Below are 17,127 nucleotides of genomic sequence, written 5' to 3'. Positions count from 1 at the left end.
GAAAGAAAGAAAGAAAGAAAGAAAGAAAGAAAGAAAGAAAGAAAGAAAGAAAGAATACCCTTATGCTCACCATGCTGATTGATGTCAGGTTATTCATATATCCTCTCTGTGTGTCAGTTTTCTCATATTTATTTTTTTAAATTCTAAGTTCAATTTTTATTTCTACAAAAAAAGGTAGTCAAAAGAATATAAAACACATGTAAATTATATTACTGAGTGAGCTTCAAGTGGAGCTTGACTCTGCAAAGACTGTCTAGAGGTAGAGGGAAGGCCATCTTGTTCCTGAGCTGGCTAGATGTTCTGAAGGAAAAGACCAGCAAGCCACTGGCAACCCCACACTGGTGCTGGCTATAGCCACGTCCTGCCAATTTCTGACAATTTGAACCCTGGAAAGAGACAAATTGTGCTGAGAGAGGATCACGGTGGGGCTGTACTACATTTCCTCGTCTTTAAAATGAATTTCCTACATTGAATTTCCTCATCTTTAAAATGAGGGTAATAACAGTACCAATCTCATTTCACTGTTGTGAAGATTATGTAAGTTAACATTTATAAAGTGCTTAGGAGAGTACACTTCACACTGTAAGTTCTACGTAAGTGATAGCTATTATCTTGATTATTATTGTGCACTCTATAACCTATGTCACATATTCCTATTAATACTCACAAGAACCCAATGATGAATGTACTGTTATTACCCCCAAAACCAAGGTCAGAGAAATTAGAAGTAATTTGCGCAAAGAATCCAGAATCCAGGCCAGACTCCCTCAAAAGCCACCAAACCACAGTATAATGATAATCCTTAGTGGAACAACTAGCTACCTTGGAAGATTTCTGAGGTGAGAATCTCAGAAGACTTGGGTTCTGGGCCCAGTGTTGCCACCAACTCACTCTGTGCCCTTGGAAAGTAGCTTAACCACTCTCAATCTGTTTTCTCAATTGAACAATGGATAATACAACAGTTCCTGCTTGGTTCACTTCACATGGCTGCTTGAGAGCAAAAATCAGATCACATAAGGGAAATAGCCCTCTCGGAGTTCAGAGTTCTCACCCTTTGCCTCTTCTACCCCACTTGCACCATATATTACTTTGCCTTGCCCCCCAAAGTGCAATTTCTTCCCACTGCCACCTCCCCCATGGACATTCTGTTTTCTTCCATTCCTCCAGGATTTTGCACATACTGTTCCCGATGCCTGGAACATACTTGCCCCAGTGGAAAACCAAGGCCACTCATTCATCTCAATAGCCCAATGCCCAACACCCCATTCTAGTTATAGGCTGATTGTTCTAATGTGAGGTTGTGGCCTGAACAGATCCAGGGAAAGAAGGACAAGGGAAATGCCCTAATTTTCATACAGTTCATTTTCAATGCTGCCTATTGACAGGACGGCAGGGAAATAACAAACTCCTTGTCCCAGAAGTATGCCTCATCAAACCACCTCAGCTTCTAAATAGATACTTTTTCTGCTTCCATCATGTTGGGTATTTGTGTTTCCTCCAACTTTTTGGATTCAATTATCCAGTGGTAAACTGGAACAGGCCTTTGGATATTACACAAGCAGGCTGTTAGGGGAGGGGTGCCACCACAATCATATACAGTCAAATTCCCAAACATGAGCTACAAATCTGGGCTCCTGGTAAAAATCTCCAGGGGAAAAAAAAGATTAAAAGGAAGCTGCCAGGGATATATTCCTTTTCCCTTCCTGTCAAGTGGATCTAATGAGTGTTAAGGGCAGCAATGTAACAGTTCAACCAAACATAAGCATCAGAGAAATTAGAAATGTAAATTTCCCTGAAACTGTGGTCTGTGAGAACTGGTTCTTCTCCCTGTTGCTCCCCTAAGCCACTCTAAGGTATTGATTATTACTTTGAGGTATGGGTGATATTTTCACTCATCCATTTAATTTTTAGGAGCCCTGGGATATGGGACAGAGCAGGGGGTACTTCGTGAACTCTAGTTCTCATGGGTGGGGGGGAGTGAGCAAGGATGATAACTGGAATTGAACAAAAAGACCCTGAATATTTATGGAATAAGTTGAGGCAGGGTCAGGTCTGGATATAATACAAGGTCTCCTACTCTCTAGCCAGATGTTCTGATTTATTGAGTAGGTACCGTTGCCTGTATGCTGCCAATCCTCAACCCTCTTTCCCAATTCCTCTTCAAAGCAGATTAAGCTCTGAAGATTTCCCCTATGACTCTTCTTTTTAATTTGACAAATTAAGCTGAAATTATTATGTGGATGCTTTGACAGCCACCCTGTTTGTTCAAACATTTGGGGGAGGGCAAGAAATCATTTTCTTGATTTGCAAGGCTTGTCCAGAGCAGCCCTCAGCAAGCTGGGAGGACCTCTCTTTGCTTGTGCAACTGCTTGGACAAGTAGAACATACAAAGAACCTATACCAGGGAACTGGTGAGGTTTGGCTACTTATGTCAATAGCTAGCAAGCCATGGAGTGGATATGTCCTATTGCCTTTTGGGGATGGTCCTCCAGCATTCATCCACCTTTAGCCATACTAGGGTTTGGATATTCGCCCCAAGGAAGTCTTACTGCCTTGCTTAGATATGGACCCTTTACTGCAAAAACAAGTCCCTGCAGTATCACAAAGGAAAGCAATTGGGGTGTGGGAAGCGGAAGGTTGGAAGAGTATGTAGTGCAGCAGAGAAAAGAATACCACAGAGAGAATCTGGAGACCAGATTAAAATTTTAGCTTTGTGGTCTTGGTCAGGAATAGGCTTCTCAGACTTCCACCATCATTACAATGCATGTGTGTGTGTGTGTGTGTGTGTGTATGTGTGTACATGCCAGAATTGTTGATGGGAAGGGTCGTCCCCTAAAAGCCCTGGTGACTGAGTCTTGAAGACTAGATATGACAAACATAAGACACTTTAGGCCTGCCCTCTGAAATGCACCCATCAGGATTCGCTGGAGAAAAGCTTCCTAGAAGACAACCCCTCTAGAGCTAGTAAGTTCCACGGTGACCCCAGAGTCTAAAAAGGGAACCATGAGGAATTTTTCTTCTTGCCAAATTAGATGAAGAAGGGCTTTACCAAGCAGCAGGGTGTCAGGGTTGTACATACGGGCTTGGTTGAAATTAGAAGACCAATCAATCATGCTAATAAAGGAGGCAGAGAGTAACTGTTCTCCCATCAATCCTGGCTCAAAATCATCTTTTTGTTTCCCACCCCCCACTTCTAGACAAAAACACATGAAATTCCTTTTTTAGATGCTGAGTCTTTAAATCATAGTTCAGTGTTTTCGAGTTTGGTATTAATAAGGCTCCCTGGATAGGCCAAGGAATTTCAAGCTATTGTTGGTCCTCCATGGCTCTACCTTCAAGGACTGGAGGCCCAGAGCATATGGAGGAATTAGCTATTCCAGGCATTAGGAAGAAGGAAGTTGTTCCAGGGAATATGAAGACAACTGCTGCTGGGAACCTCCTTTTTACAGAGAACCCTGCAGGAGTAGAGAGAAAGAGGCTTGTTAACCAGCCACAATTTCAGAGTGCCTTGGAGTTGATGGGTTTGCTAGAGGTCATTTGGTCAAGGGAAGGAGGAACCATGATTCACTAATAAGTTTGGACCAGTGTTGGTTTCCTCTTATGAGCAATAGGGTCTCTTTATATAGATTCATTCCTTTCTCTTCATCTCAAAAAATCACTCCTTTTTTCTACTCTTATGGGGACATTATCCTTTAAATAAGACTAAAAATATGCCAAATGCTCAGAATTGTGGTCTTTTCCAGCCATCTACATTAAAAAGGATCAGAGGTAGCAGAATAAATGAAAGATGATTTTTTCTGGACTTTGGTAAAATAGCTGTTTGCAAGGCTGATGCTTAATCTTCTTAGAATGTGCTACTGCTTGAAATGTTAGGGAGATACTACTTCTCAATCATAGGAAATGATACCAGAGTTGAGGCAAGTGGAATAGGGAACTGGTTCAACTTCTGCACTGTGACTATGAAGCTTAAGTTTACTGCCCCCTCCCTGGTAGAATGACCAGCCTTTCCCATCTTGGTTATGTTAGCCTGTAGACTATCAGATTTCACAATTTGGGTCTGAGAGATAAACGTGAAATGCCATGGCCCCTGGTTCTCTTGGTGGGCACAAGAGACAAACACTAAATGGTGTACTCAACACACATACCTATGATGCCTTATAATTCATGGCTCTGTTTCTATTGAACAGAAACCCAAGGACCTCAACAGAGCAGTGACATGAATAGAAGCAAAATCTCCATTTATTTGTTAGGTTGTATATATCCTCTGCAAGTGAGTATCTAGGAAAGGAAGGCTTTAGTGACTTCATTCACTGAAGACTTTCTGAGTTCAGAGAAGTTGTGGCTGTTTCCAATGAAATAGGAGGCTGTCAGGAATTAATTTTATAAGCAAATGATAAAAAACAGAATTTGGTGGGTCGACTGGGCAGAAATGATGAACTTGGCCTCAAGTGTGCAAGCTTGGGTAGACCGAGTAAATGTGTCAGGCAAGGTAATCTCACCAGTGGAAAAAAGAAGCATGTTGGCTGCCCTGCACAAGAGAACCATCATTATATTCTGTGTCTGGGAGTGGATTAGTACATACCACTTCTTATCCAAGTGTTCACCTGGTGGTGATAAAACTCCAGGACTGGAAAGAAGCTCGAAAGTCTATTGATTCAATCCAATTTTTTCCTGGCAACACCCAAAGAGATGAACCTTTCCTTTCTTAATGAAGTGTTGCCTTAAAGATTTCTCCAACCTTCTTAGAAAGCTATTCAAGTACACAACACCTCTCATTAGTAGAAAGTTTTGCCTTGGCTCTAATCTAAATCCTTTCTGCTGTTCTTTAAATTTAATTCCTTTTCATCCATCTTAGGCTAAGATGTGATGTTCTAGCTAACCTATTCAGACTCCCCAGTACCCCTGTTCATAAAGATCGTACCTCCCAGTCTAGGACAGATGCCTGCCACTGGGCAATCTTGTCAATATTCTCCAAACGCCGCTTGCGCTCATTGATCTGCTGAGTCACGTTTCTCATGACAGCCAGAGCAGCTGCCACATACCTGTAGTCACTGTGAAGACACAAAAGTACAAGTTGGATGTATCAATGTGTTAGAGAACCAATGTGTTGGGTGCCAACCCTAACATCCATTCTTCTCTTCCTACTTAGTGACAGAGCCCTGATTTTCAGATGGAACCCATGTCACATGGAGTAAAAGATTACATTTCCTATCTTTCTTTACAGTAAGGGGTGACTATGTGATTAGTCCAGTGATATGCAAATAGAAATTTGGGGCAGAGATTTTCAGAAACCTCCTTTAAGGAAGATAGCTAATGCTTCTTTACCCCTTACTCAATCTTGATGCTTGGAATGTAGATATGATGGTTGAAGTTCTAGCAGCTATCTTGGACCATAGGAAAAAGTCCCTACTCCTAGGGATAGGATAACAGAAAGTTGGAAGGAGCCCAAGTTTTTGATGACCATAGAGCTACCATAGCAGTCATGGACTGCCTACCTGCAGACATTTTTTTTTTTTACATGAAAGGGAAATAGACTCCTATCTTTCTTATAGCATTATTTTTGCATCCAATCTGATACAACCAGCCAAGCATCAAGAAGGGAACCTTATACATGGCATGGTCCAGAGCTTTACTATCCCTTCTACCACTTATTTCTAGGGAACTCTGCCCAAAGTCATTGTGAAATAATATCTACTCTTTTCCTCCAGTACAATATACAGATAGGATGTAGCACAGTGTTTAAGAACAGACTCTGGATCCATACTCTTTGGGCTCAAACCCTAGTTTTGTCACTGACAAAACTGGTCTTTGGCAAGTCTCACTGACTCTCTCAATGACTCAGTTTCTTCATATGTGAAATGGGAGAATTACAGGAGGGTTTGTTGAGGGTTTAATCATCCACATAAACTGTTCTGCTCTTGGCCTATTGTAAATGTTAGCAGTATTATTAGTACAAATCAAACATTTCTCTAGGCACCACATGGGTTACCTCTCAAAACCTCTAGTCCCAGAAGTGTAACTTTTAGGCCCAGTTTCCTGGGACTTTGGATGGCCTACTTGTTGAAGGTTATACCATCCTGCCCAGTTTTCTCTGCTTGTTTGATCTGATTTCCAATCAAATGGTCCCTGTGAAAGGCATATTGAAAGTGAGATCCCAGGCATTTGGTGGAGCTACAATAGACTGAGAGGGCAAGAGGACGAATTATGATTCAATCTTAACTAACCTTTCCTTAGAAAAGCTAAACATGCTTTGTGGTCAATAACTTGCTCACTGTCCCAGCACTAATTAGATAAAAGAAAGGAGGGGAAAAAGATACACAGCAACTGTTTTTTCTTTCCTAATACATTGAAGTGTGGGGTGGTTGACAAATCAGAGGCACAGAGAAGGCAGTTCTAACTGCCACGTCAGACACCATGTAGTACTTCCTCTTAGACGGCCTCCCTATGTTTTGTGAACACCTGCCAGACCATAGTCTTCAAGTGCTACTAAATTTTACCACCTCCAGTGATGGGAGGCTCACTATACATCCTAACCAGTTTATTCTGTCTCAAGGCAACTTTGTTAAAAAAAAAAAAAAAAACTCTTAAACTCTTATTTATTCTGAGCCTCAATAAATGTTAGCTATTACCAGTTTTTCTTCTGGATCCAACCGCTGACTTATTTGAACTCATGGTTGACTAATGTTTCCTAAGTCTCTTTAAATTATGCTGTCTAGGGGCACCTGGGTGGCTCAGTGGGTTAAGTGTCTGCCTTCGGCTCAGGTCATGATCCCAGGGTCCTGGGATCGAGCCTCACATCAGGCTCCCTGCTCAGCAGGGAGTCTGCTTCTCCCTCTGCCCTTCCCCATGCTTTCTCTCTCTCTCTCTCTGAAATAAATAAATATTTGAAAGATAGGCTGTCTAGAAGCCCCATCTCTCTAAGCCTGTCCTTGAACTCTGTCTCCCTCTTGATTTCTTAGACCGAACTACAAAATCTTACATTTGTTCTTTTTTTTTTTTAATTCAATTAGCCAACACATAGTACATCATTAGTTGTTGATGTGGTGCTCAATGATTCATTAGTTGCCTATAACACCCAGTGCTCATCACATCGTGTGCCCTCCTTAATGTCCATCACCCAGTTACCCCATCCCCCTACCCACCTCCCTTTCCGCAACCCTTGGTTTGTTTCCCGGAGTTGAGTCTCTCATGGTTTGTCTCCCTCTCTGATTTCTTCCCATTCAGTTTTCCCTCCCTTCCCCTATGATCCTCTGCACTATCCCTTATATTCCACACGTGAGTGAAACCATAAAATTGTCTTTCTCTGATTGACTTATTTCACTGAGTGTAATACCTTCCGGTTCCATCCATGTCGATGTAAATGGTAGGTATTCAGCCCTTCTGATGGCTGAGTAATATTCCATTGTATATATGAACCACAACTTATTATTATTAAGATTTTATTAATTTATTTGACAGTACAAGCAGGAGGAGCAGCAGGGAGAGGGAGAAGCAGGCTCCCGCTGAGCAGAGAGCCCAGCATGGGGCTCAGTCCCAGGACCCTGGGATCATGACCTGAGCTGAAGGCAGACGCTTAACCCAACTGAGCCACCCAGGGATCCCTGAACCACAACTTCTTTTTCCATTCATCTATTGAAGGACATCTTGGCTCCTTCCACAGTTTGGCTATTGCTGCTAGGAACACTGGGGTGCAGGTGTCCCTTCTTTTCACTACATCTGTGTCTTTGGGGTAAATACCCAGTAGTACAATTGCTGGGTCATAGGTTAGTCCTATTTTTAACTTTTTGAGGCACCTCCATACTGTTTTCCTGAGTGGCTGTACCAGCTTGCATTCCCATCAACAGTGTAAGAGGGTTCCCCTTTCTCCACATCCTTACCAAAATTTTTGTTTCCTGTCTTGTTAATTTTAGCCATTCTAACATTTGTTCTTGATATATTTTATCTTTTTACAGTTGCTTGCTTCAGCCTATGGGCAATCTATTGGGCTCTGTATGACTATTAAAGTTTCTCCCTGGCAAGGTTATCTGAGCCTGCCATTTGGAAGCAGAGTAGGGTGATGACAGAAGAGGTAGGTGCAGTGTAGAAGCTGCTAACATAAATAAGTGCCCCTGTTCTTTGGGCCCATTTACTATCTCCCATGCCATTCCTCTTCCTGGGTTGAGGGCACCAGGAAAATGACTTAAGCCACTTTGGGGAAGGTAAAGCATAAAATTACACTGTCCAATATGGTAGCCATTAGCCACATTTATTTAAAATTAAATATAGTTAAAAATTTAGTACTTCAGTTGCACCAGCTATATTTCTCAGTACTCAGTAGTCGTATGTAGCCAGTGGCTACTACATTGGACAGCACAGATATAAAACATTTATATTATTGTAGAAAGTTCCATTGGACAGCACTGGAATGAGAATGCCTATTACCTCTGATCCCATGTACTACTCAGCCATGGATTCATTATGGTCACTGTGCCATACTGTCATTCAACCTTTGCCATTTTTAGCTGTCTTTCTTACAATGGTTAGAGGGGGAAGGTCCCCATTTTTAACCTGCCCCACTAGCTTTAGGAGTGGGTGAGAGAAGAAGTGAATAGTTGTGGTCTCACCTAAACCCTGCTCAGATCCCCCAGGCCTTCAGATGAGGTCTGGGCCCAGCCCCTTGATAAGATCTACTGAACCAAGATTGTCTTGTTCCAGACACGTCAGCTAACCTCCCTCTTACACAGTCTTCCTTCCTGTCAGCTTAAGAAATGTTGGAAGGCAGGGTGGGGACACATCACCCTTCTGTAAGCAAAGGCAGTATTATTATCCATTTATTACTCTCCATCCATCTAATCTTCTCCCTTAGAGGCCACTCTGAGTGCTTGCATTTCAGACCTACTTGTCCAAACACCTATTTGACTAAGCCTTCTAGCTGGCAGCAGCCTCTAATTAACTTCAAATCCAAGCTACTCTGACATGCATCACAGGAGCTGTCATCTTAATACAGCTTCCTGAAGCCGGCCAAAAGAGGTGCCCCATGGCCTGGGGATAGTGCTGGGACTGACACTGGGACTGTCACCCTGAAGGAGGACAGGTATTCATGTATCTTTCCAATACCTGAGCCACTCTCTCAGCACTCTGGAGCTCAGGAGGTAGAAAGAGGGGGGAAAAGGGACCCAGAGGGCAAGAAGACCTTGAGGCAGGGACTCCAATAACAAGGTGAAGGACCATAAGGATGGCAAATCCCAGGTAGATATCCTATCTTACTGGCCCCACTAAACTCAATAAGGTCCTGGGGTTGTTTTGGCTTAAGAAACTCACACAGTTTTGGGCTGTGCTTTGAAAATGGTCTTTCTGGGGCTCTTGAAAGCAATTGTGCAATAATATAATTTACCTATTAATATCAGTCCACAAGTATGATTTTTAGAGCCTCCTGCTAGATTCCATGAAACAGATACTCAGGAGTAGGTGTTGATGAGAGATGAGCTGTAATATAAAAACATTTGAGAACCACTCTTTGAATATCCCAGTTTTAAAACCATTGGTTCGAAGGTTGCTCCTCTGAGATTTATGTACAATAATGATCACTTCTGGTCACTTAGCACCATGAAGTGTAACAGTGGAGGTAATTTAGGCTAATGACATCATGGGCTGGCAGAACTGGAAGAGGCCTTCCAGACTGCCTAGTACAATGGCTCATAAATATTTGGGGGCATGAAAATTACCTGGAGGGCTCTTTACAAAGCTAGGTTCCCAGACCACTGTCCACACTTTACATCACTGCTTTGCCACACAGACTTGCTTTCTGGGCCTCAGTCTTTCTAGCCATAAAATGAGGAAGTCTGACTAGAAGACCTTCCTTTAAGGGCTTTCCATTTTAGGTGCCATAAATATTTTCCATTTTTATTTTTAAAATATCCTAATTTTAGTGGAAGTTCTTCAGTGTCCCATTAGCTCTCACAAGAAACTGTATCCTTAGAAAACTTGGGACTCAGTTCTAGCAATGGTCTGTATTAAGTCTTCTAAAATAACATTTAGTCACCTGCAAATTTCATTTCTAATGAATACGCCCACTATCCCCCAGCTAGTAAACAGACTCAGGGAGAAGGGAACAGAGTCCTCTTTTGTAAGGTCCTTCACTATCTGCCTCCCTCATAACCAACACATCATGGCAGGCAGAGCTACCGCTGGTGGCATTCTCACACAAGTGTTACCACATTTGGATTCAAATCTGAAATTTGTCCAAGGCTCCAGAAACTGAAGCACATGACCATGATTTGCTAAAGAAACACCATCAACTTAAAAATGAACCCAGGGACTGGCCTTGAGCTTAGCATAAACAAAACCAACTGGCCCATACCTGTGGCCTTACACAACTAGGTCTGGAAGTCAGCTCCAAGGAAACCAGGTAATGGAGCCAAGTGAAAGTAGGAAGTGGGTCTCATGAGAATTGGATAGAAAGCTAAGAGAAACTGGACAGAAGTCTTCTTTCTTCTTGGAGGGTTCAATCAGGAAGAGAGCTGAATAAGTCAAAGATCAGGAATTTAATACTAATTAAAGGCAGGCTATAAAAAGGCTGAGGGCTCTAGGTTATAAAGTAAAGCATGTGAAAGAGTGGAGGGGGTGGTTCATTCATTGTTGGAGATGACTCTCAGCATATACCTTACTTGTAGGATCATTTACTGGTAGGTCATTTCCATTCAGAGAGAGCTAAGTTTCTTGGTCATTTTTGGATTGGTTTTCTTAAAAAATACTGAAAATTAAAAAAAAAAAAAAGCTTCAGGAGAAGTCTCAAATCTGTTTACCTCCCAGCCATGCTCTGAGTCTAAAGGGAAGGTAGAGTTGGGATGAGGCAGAGGAGGGTGGAAAAGACTAAAAAATACCAGGGATATAGCCTTGCAGAATAAATCTAAGGTCACTACAAGTTATGCAGGCTATTATTAGGGTATTGAATCTATCACACAAACAGAGAAGAATAGACCGTTGAACAATTATTCCATCTGGATTATTTCATTTCGCTAAATTTAGGTCTAAGGACACGGCTAAGCTCCCTGAAGGCAGGGTGTAAGTTGTGCAATAATAATGCATACTGATTTTTTGTGCATAGTGATTCCCAGGTTTATAAGAAATTCTCACAAGCATTCTTCTGCTTTACACACACAATAACCTTACGAGGTAAGCAAAAATATATCACCATCCCATTGTGCAGAGAAGTTAACAGAAGGAAGCTCAGAAAAAGCTAAAGGACATATATTCTTAATAAAGACCAACATGTAGATGAGGCTCCCCTAACTCCTGCTTCTCTCTATCTTTTACCTATGGTCCTGGGCAGTATATTTGAGGAGCTCAGCCAGTTGTAAGGGATATTTGCAGATCTTCTGCACTGGAGTCAAAAGGAAACCATCAATAGCAATATCGATCATCTGCTGCAAGAGGCGACAGGCCTCAAAGAAGTGCTGGTAGCGGCTGTCCTTCATTAGTTTGGAGAGTTCCATGCAGGCGTCCAGGTGGTTGTTACAATACTCGGAGTATATCCAGAATCCATCTTGCTATGAGCACAGGAAAAATGGAGAGAAAAAAAAAAGTCTACTGAGAATTCCAAAAGAAGTTTTGGAGAAATGAAAATAAAGATCCTGTCCTTACATAGGAATATTAAAACGGTAACAATGTCAATCTTTCCTAAATTGATTCATAATTTAATAATAATTATTTGGGAAGTAGAAAAACTGTAAACATTTGTATAGAAAAAATAAGTAGGAATAGTAGTGAAATTCTATTTAAAAAGGGTAATGACAGAACACTGCTCCTGACAAAAGTGAAAACACTACAACAATAAAATTCTGGCACTGGATTTTATTTTTTATTTTTTCAAGTTTTTATTTTAATTCCAGTTACTTAACATACAGTGTTAGTTTCAGGTGTACAATATAGTGATTCATACATCACCCAGTGCTCATCACAACAAAGGCACTTCTTAATCCCCACCATCTATTTAACCCATCCATTCACCCACCTCCCCTCTGGTAACCATCAATTTGTTCTCTATAGGTAAGAGTCTGTTTCTTGGTCTGTCTCTCTTTATTTTTTTCCATTGCTCATTTGTTTTGTTTCTTAAATTTCACATATGAGTGAAATCACATTATATTTGTCTTTCTCTGACTTACTTTTGTTGACTCTTTCCTTAGCTGTGCAGAAGCTTTTTATTTTGAGATAGTCCCAATAGTTTATTTTTGCTGTGGTTTCCCTTGCCGCAGGAGACATACCTAGAAAAATGTTGCCACGGCAGATGTCGGGGACATTACTGCCTGTGCTCTCTTCTAGGATTTTTATGATTTCATGTCTTACATTTAGGTCTTTAATCCATGTTAAATTTATTTTTGTTTATGGTGTAAGAAAGTGGTCTAGTTTCATTCTTTTGCATGTAGTTGACCAGTTTTCCCAAAAGCATTTGTTGAAGAGACTATCTTTTTCCCACTGGATATTCTTTCCTGCTTTGTCAAAGGTTAACTGAACATGTAAGTATGGGCTTATTCCTGGATTTTCTATTCTGTTCTATTGATCGATGTTTCTATTTTTGTGCTACTACCATAATGTTTTGATTACTATCACTTTGTAATTTAAAGTGAACTCTAGAATTGTGATAACTCCAGCTTTGCTTTCCTTTTTCAAAAGTGCTATTTGAGGTCCTTTGTGGTTCCATATAAGTTTCAGGATTATTTGTTCTAGTTGTATGAAAAATGCTGTTGGTATTTTCATATGGATTGTATTAAATATGTAGATTGCTTTGGGTAGTAGAGACATTTTAACAATATTCATTCTTCCAACCCATGGGCATGGAATGTTTTTCCATTTCTTTGTATCATCTTCAATTTCTTTCATTGGTGTTTTATAGTTTTCAGAGTACAGGTCTTTCACCGCTTTAGTTAGGTTTATTCCTAGCTATCTTATTTTTGGTGCAATTATAAATCAGATTGTTTTCTTTATTTCTCTTTCTGCCTCTTCATTATTAGTGTATAGAAATGTAACAGATTTCTGCACATTGATTTTGCATCCTGCAACTTCACTGAATTAATTTATAAGTTCTAGCAGGCTTTTGGTGGAGTCTTTCAGGTTTACTATATAGAGTACCATGTCATCTGCAAATAGTGAAAGTTTTACTTCTTCCTTACCTATTTGGAAGGCTTTTATTTCTTTTTGTTGTTTAACTGCTGTAGCTAGGACTTCCAGTAATACGTTGAATAAAAGTGGTGACTTCTTCCTTACCCATTTGGAAGTCTTTTATTTCTTTTTGTTGTTTAATTGCTGTAGCTAGGGCTTCCAGTAATACATTGAATAAAAGTGGTGAGAGAGGACATCCTTGTTTTATTCCTGACCTTAGGAAGAAAGCTTTCAGTTTCTTCCTAGTGAGTATGATGTTAGCTGTGAGTTTTTCAAATATGGCTTTTATTATGTTGAAATATGTTCCTTCTAAACCTACTTTGCTGAAGGCTTTTATCATGATTGGATATTGTACTTTGTCAAATGCTTTTTCTGCATCTATTGAAATGACCACATGGTTTTTATCCTTTGTCTTATTGATGTGATATATCATGTTGATTGATTTGAGAATATAGAACCATCTTTGCACCCCAGGAATAAATCCCACTTGATCGTGGTAAATGATTTTTTAAAAAATATATTGTTGGATTTGGTTTGCTAATATTTTGTTGAGTATTTTTGCATGTATACTCATCAGGGATATTGGCCTGTAGTTCTGTCTCTCTCTCTCTCTCTGGTGCTTTTACCTTGTTTTGGTGTAAGGGTGATACTGCCTTCATAGAATGCATTTAGAAGTTTTCCTTATTCTTCTATTTTTTGAAATAGTTTAAGAAGAATACATATTAACTCTTCTTTAAATGTTTGGTAGAATTCTCCTGTGAAGCCATCTGGTCCTGGACTTTTGTTTGTTGGAAGTTTTTTTGATTACTGACTCAGTCTCCTTGCTGGTAATCAGTATGTTCAACTTTTTTACTTCTTCCTGTTTCAGTTTTTGTAGGTTATGTGTTCCTTGGGATTTATCCACTTGTTCTGTGTTCTCTAATTTGGTGGCATACAGTTTTTGATATTTGTTTTTTTACAATTGTTTGTATTTCTGTGGTGTTGGTTGTTATTTTTCCTCTTTCAATTATGATTATAATTATTTGAGTCCTCTCTCTCTCTCTCTCCCCCTCTCTCTCTGATGAGTCTGGCTAAAGGTTTATCAATTTTGTTGATCTTTTCAAAGAACCAGCTCTGTTTCACTGACCTGTTCTATTGATTTTTTAATTAATGTATCATTTATTTCTACTCTCATCTTTGTTATTTCCTTCCTTCTCTTGGTTTTGGATTTTGTTTGTTGTTTCTTGTCTAGTGATAAAGGAAATGTTCAACTTTTAATGTTTGTGGACCCTGCTCCTGTACTCCCATGGAAGCTATACTTTTATCAGAATCAGAACGACTTCAACAAACTTCAAAGTATGGGCTCTTTATCTTGCCTGAGTACACATTGTACATCTGTTTTGTAGCAAATAACCAAAAAAGAAACATTTCAAACTAAAGAGTAAAAATCTCCCTAACTTCCATTCCCATAGGTCTGAAGCCTACAACCTTGCATATACTAAAAGCATAAGATAAAGTTTGTAATTTTCTGAAATGTCCTTCATCATGATGATTTGTGACCCTTGATGAAACAAAAAACATATATAACCCTGATTAAACATTCCTTTTCCAGAGCACTTTCTTCCATGTTAAGACTGTGTATCTTGGGTGGCTGTCCTCACTTGGGTTTGAATAAAACTCTCTTCCCTTTTTTTTTTTTAAAGAAATTCTAAAAGTTTTTTTTTTCCTTCCAAGTTTTTATTTAAATTCCAGTCAGTTAACATACAGTGTAATATTCACTTCATGAATAGGATTTAGTGATTCATCACTTACATACAACACCCAGTGCTCATCACAAGTGCCTCCTTAATACCATATAACCCATCCCGTCACCCACCATTACTCCAGCAACCCTCAGTTTGTCCTCTATAGTTGAGTCAGTTTTACAGTTTGACTCTTTTCTTCCCTATGTTTATCTGTTTTGTTTCTTAAATTACACATGAATGAAATCATATGGTATTTGCCTTCCTCTGGTTTATTTCACATAGAATAATACTCTCTAGCTCCATCCATGTCATTGCAAATGAAAAGATTTCATTCTTTTTTATGGCTGAGTAATATTCCATTGTGTATACACACACACACACACACACACATATGTATATATACTTCTTTATCCATTCATCACTCAATGGATATTTGGACTCTCCATAATTTGGCTAGCAGTAATAATGCTGCTATAAACATCAGGTACATGTACCCATCTGAATTAGTATTAATGTAAACTGTGGGTAAATAGTAGTGCAACTGCTGGATCCTGGGGTAGTTCTATTGTGAACTTTTTGAGGAACCTCCTTACTGTTTTCCAGAGTGGTTGCACCAATTTGCATTCCCATTGTCAGTGTAAGAAGGTTCCCCCTTTTTCCACACCCTTGCCAACATCTGTTGTTTCCTGTATTGTTTACTTTAGCTATTCTGGCAGGTGTGAGGTGATATCTCATTGTAGTTTTGATTTGTATACTCTGATGACAAATGATGATGAACATCTTTTCATGTATCTGCGAACCATCTGTATGTATTCTTTGGGGAAAAAAATGTCTATTCATGTTTTCTGCCCGTTTATAACTGGATTATTTGGTGTTGAGTTTGGTAAGTTCTTTATAGATTTTGGACACTAACCCTTTATCAGATACGTCATTTACAAATACCTTCTCTCATTCTGAAGGTTGCCTTTTAATTTGGTTGATTGTTTCTTTCACTGTGCAGAAGCTTTTTTATCTTGATAAGGTCCCAAGAGTTCACTTTTGCTTTTGCTACCCTTGCCTCCAGAGATGTGTATAGTAACAAGTTGCTATGGGCAATGCCAAAGAGGTTTCTGCCTGTGCTCTCCTCTAGGATTTTGATGGTTTCCTGTCTCACAATGAGGTCTTTCATCAATTTTGAATTAACTGTTGTGTATGGTGTAAGAAAGTGGTCCAGTTTTATTCTTCTGCATGTTGCTGTCCAGTTTTTAACAACAGCATTTGTTAAAGAGACTGTCTTTTTTCCATTGGATATTCTTTCCTGCTGTGTTGAAGACTAGATTGATCATACACTTGTGGGTCCATTTCTGTGTTTTCTATTTTGTTCAACTGATCTGTGTCTGTTTTTGTGCCATACTATACTGTCTTGATGATTACAGCTTTGTAATACAGCTTGAAGACCAGAGTCGTGTTGCTTCCAGTTTTGCTTTTCTTTTCCAGTACTGCTTTGGCTATTCTGGGTCTTTTGTGGCTCCATACAAATTTTAGGATTGTTTGTTCTAGTTCCATGAAAAATGTTGGTGGTATTTTGATAGGGATTGCATTAAATGTATAGATTGCTTTGGGTAGTATAGACATTAACAGTGTTTTTCTTCCAGTCCATTGAGCATGGGATGTCTTTCCATTTGCATTTCTGTGGTGTTGGTTGTTTCTTCTCTCTCATGTATGATTTTATTTATTTATTTAGGTCCTTCCCTTTTCTTTTTGATGCATCTGGTAGTGGTTTATCAATCTGACTAATTTTTTCAAAGAACCAGCTTCTGCTTTCATTGATCTGTTATATATTTTTGTTGTTGTTTCTATATCATTTATTTCTGCTCTCATCTTTTTTGTTTCTTTTCTTCTGCTGGCTTTGTGCTTCCTTTGTTGTTTTTTCTAGCTTCTTTAAGTGTAAGGTTAGGTTGCATATTTGAGATTTTACTTGCTTCATTCTTTTTTCTTTTTTTTTATTATGTTCAGTTAGCTACTGTATATCATTAGTTTTTGATTTGGTGTTCAATGATTCATTAGTTGCATATAACACCCAGTGCTCATCACAACATATGTCCTCCTTAATACCCATCACCCGGCTACCCCCCTCCCCTCTGGAACCCTCAGTTTGTTTTCCCCAGTCCAGAGTCTCTCATGGTTCATCTCCCTCTCTGATTTCACCCCCTTCAGTTTTCCCTCCCTTCTCCTATGGTCCTCCATGCTATTCCTTATCTTCCACATATGAGTGACACCACATGAT

At 39.7% G+C, this 17,127-nt stretch overlaps 1 protein-coding gene across 3 annotated transcripts in view; it reads right to left on the bottom strand.

The window, feature by feature from the left end:
* ARHGEF9 (Cdc42 guanine nucleotide exchange factor 9) overlaps positions 1-17,127 on the bottom strand; it is a 241,721-nt gene that overhangs the window by 51,611 nt on the left and 172,983 nt on the right. For all 3 annotated transcript variants that reach the window (XM_035004955.1, XM_035005034.1, XM_035005107.1), the window contains 2 exons: positions 11,296-11,528; positions 4,922-5,051 (listed from right to left, as the gene is read on the bottom strand). In XM_035004955.1, the coding sequence (XP_034860846.1) occupies positions 4,922-5,051; positions 11,296-11,528 (363 nt within the window). The remainder of the gene's footprint in view (positions 1-4,921; positions 5,052-11,295; positions 11,529-17,127) is intronic.

The sequence above is a fragment of the Mirounga leonina genome, unplaced genomic scaffold (assembly GCF_011800145.1).
Source record: "Mirounga leonina isolate KUSES-001 unplaced genomic scaffold, KU_Mleo_1.0 Mir_101097, whole genome shotgun sequence".
In the NCBI taxonomy this organism is placed as follows: domain Eukaryota; kingdom Metazoa; phylum Chordata; class Mammalia; order Carnivora; family Phocidae; genus Mirounga; species Mirounga leonina.
Note: the sequence above shows the minus strand (reverse complement) of the source record. Positions and strands in the feature narration are given on the sequence as shown.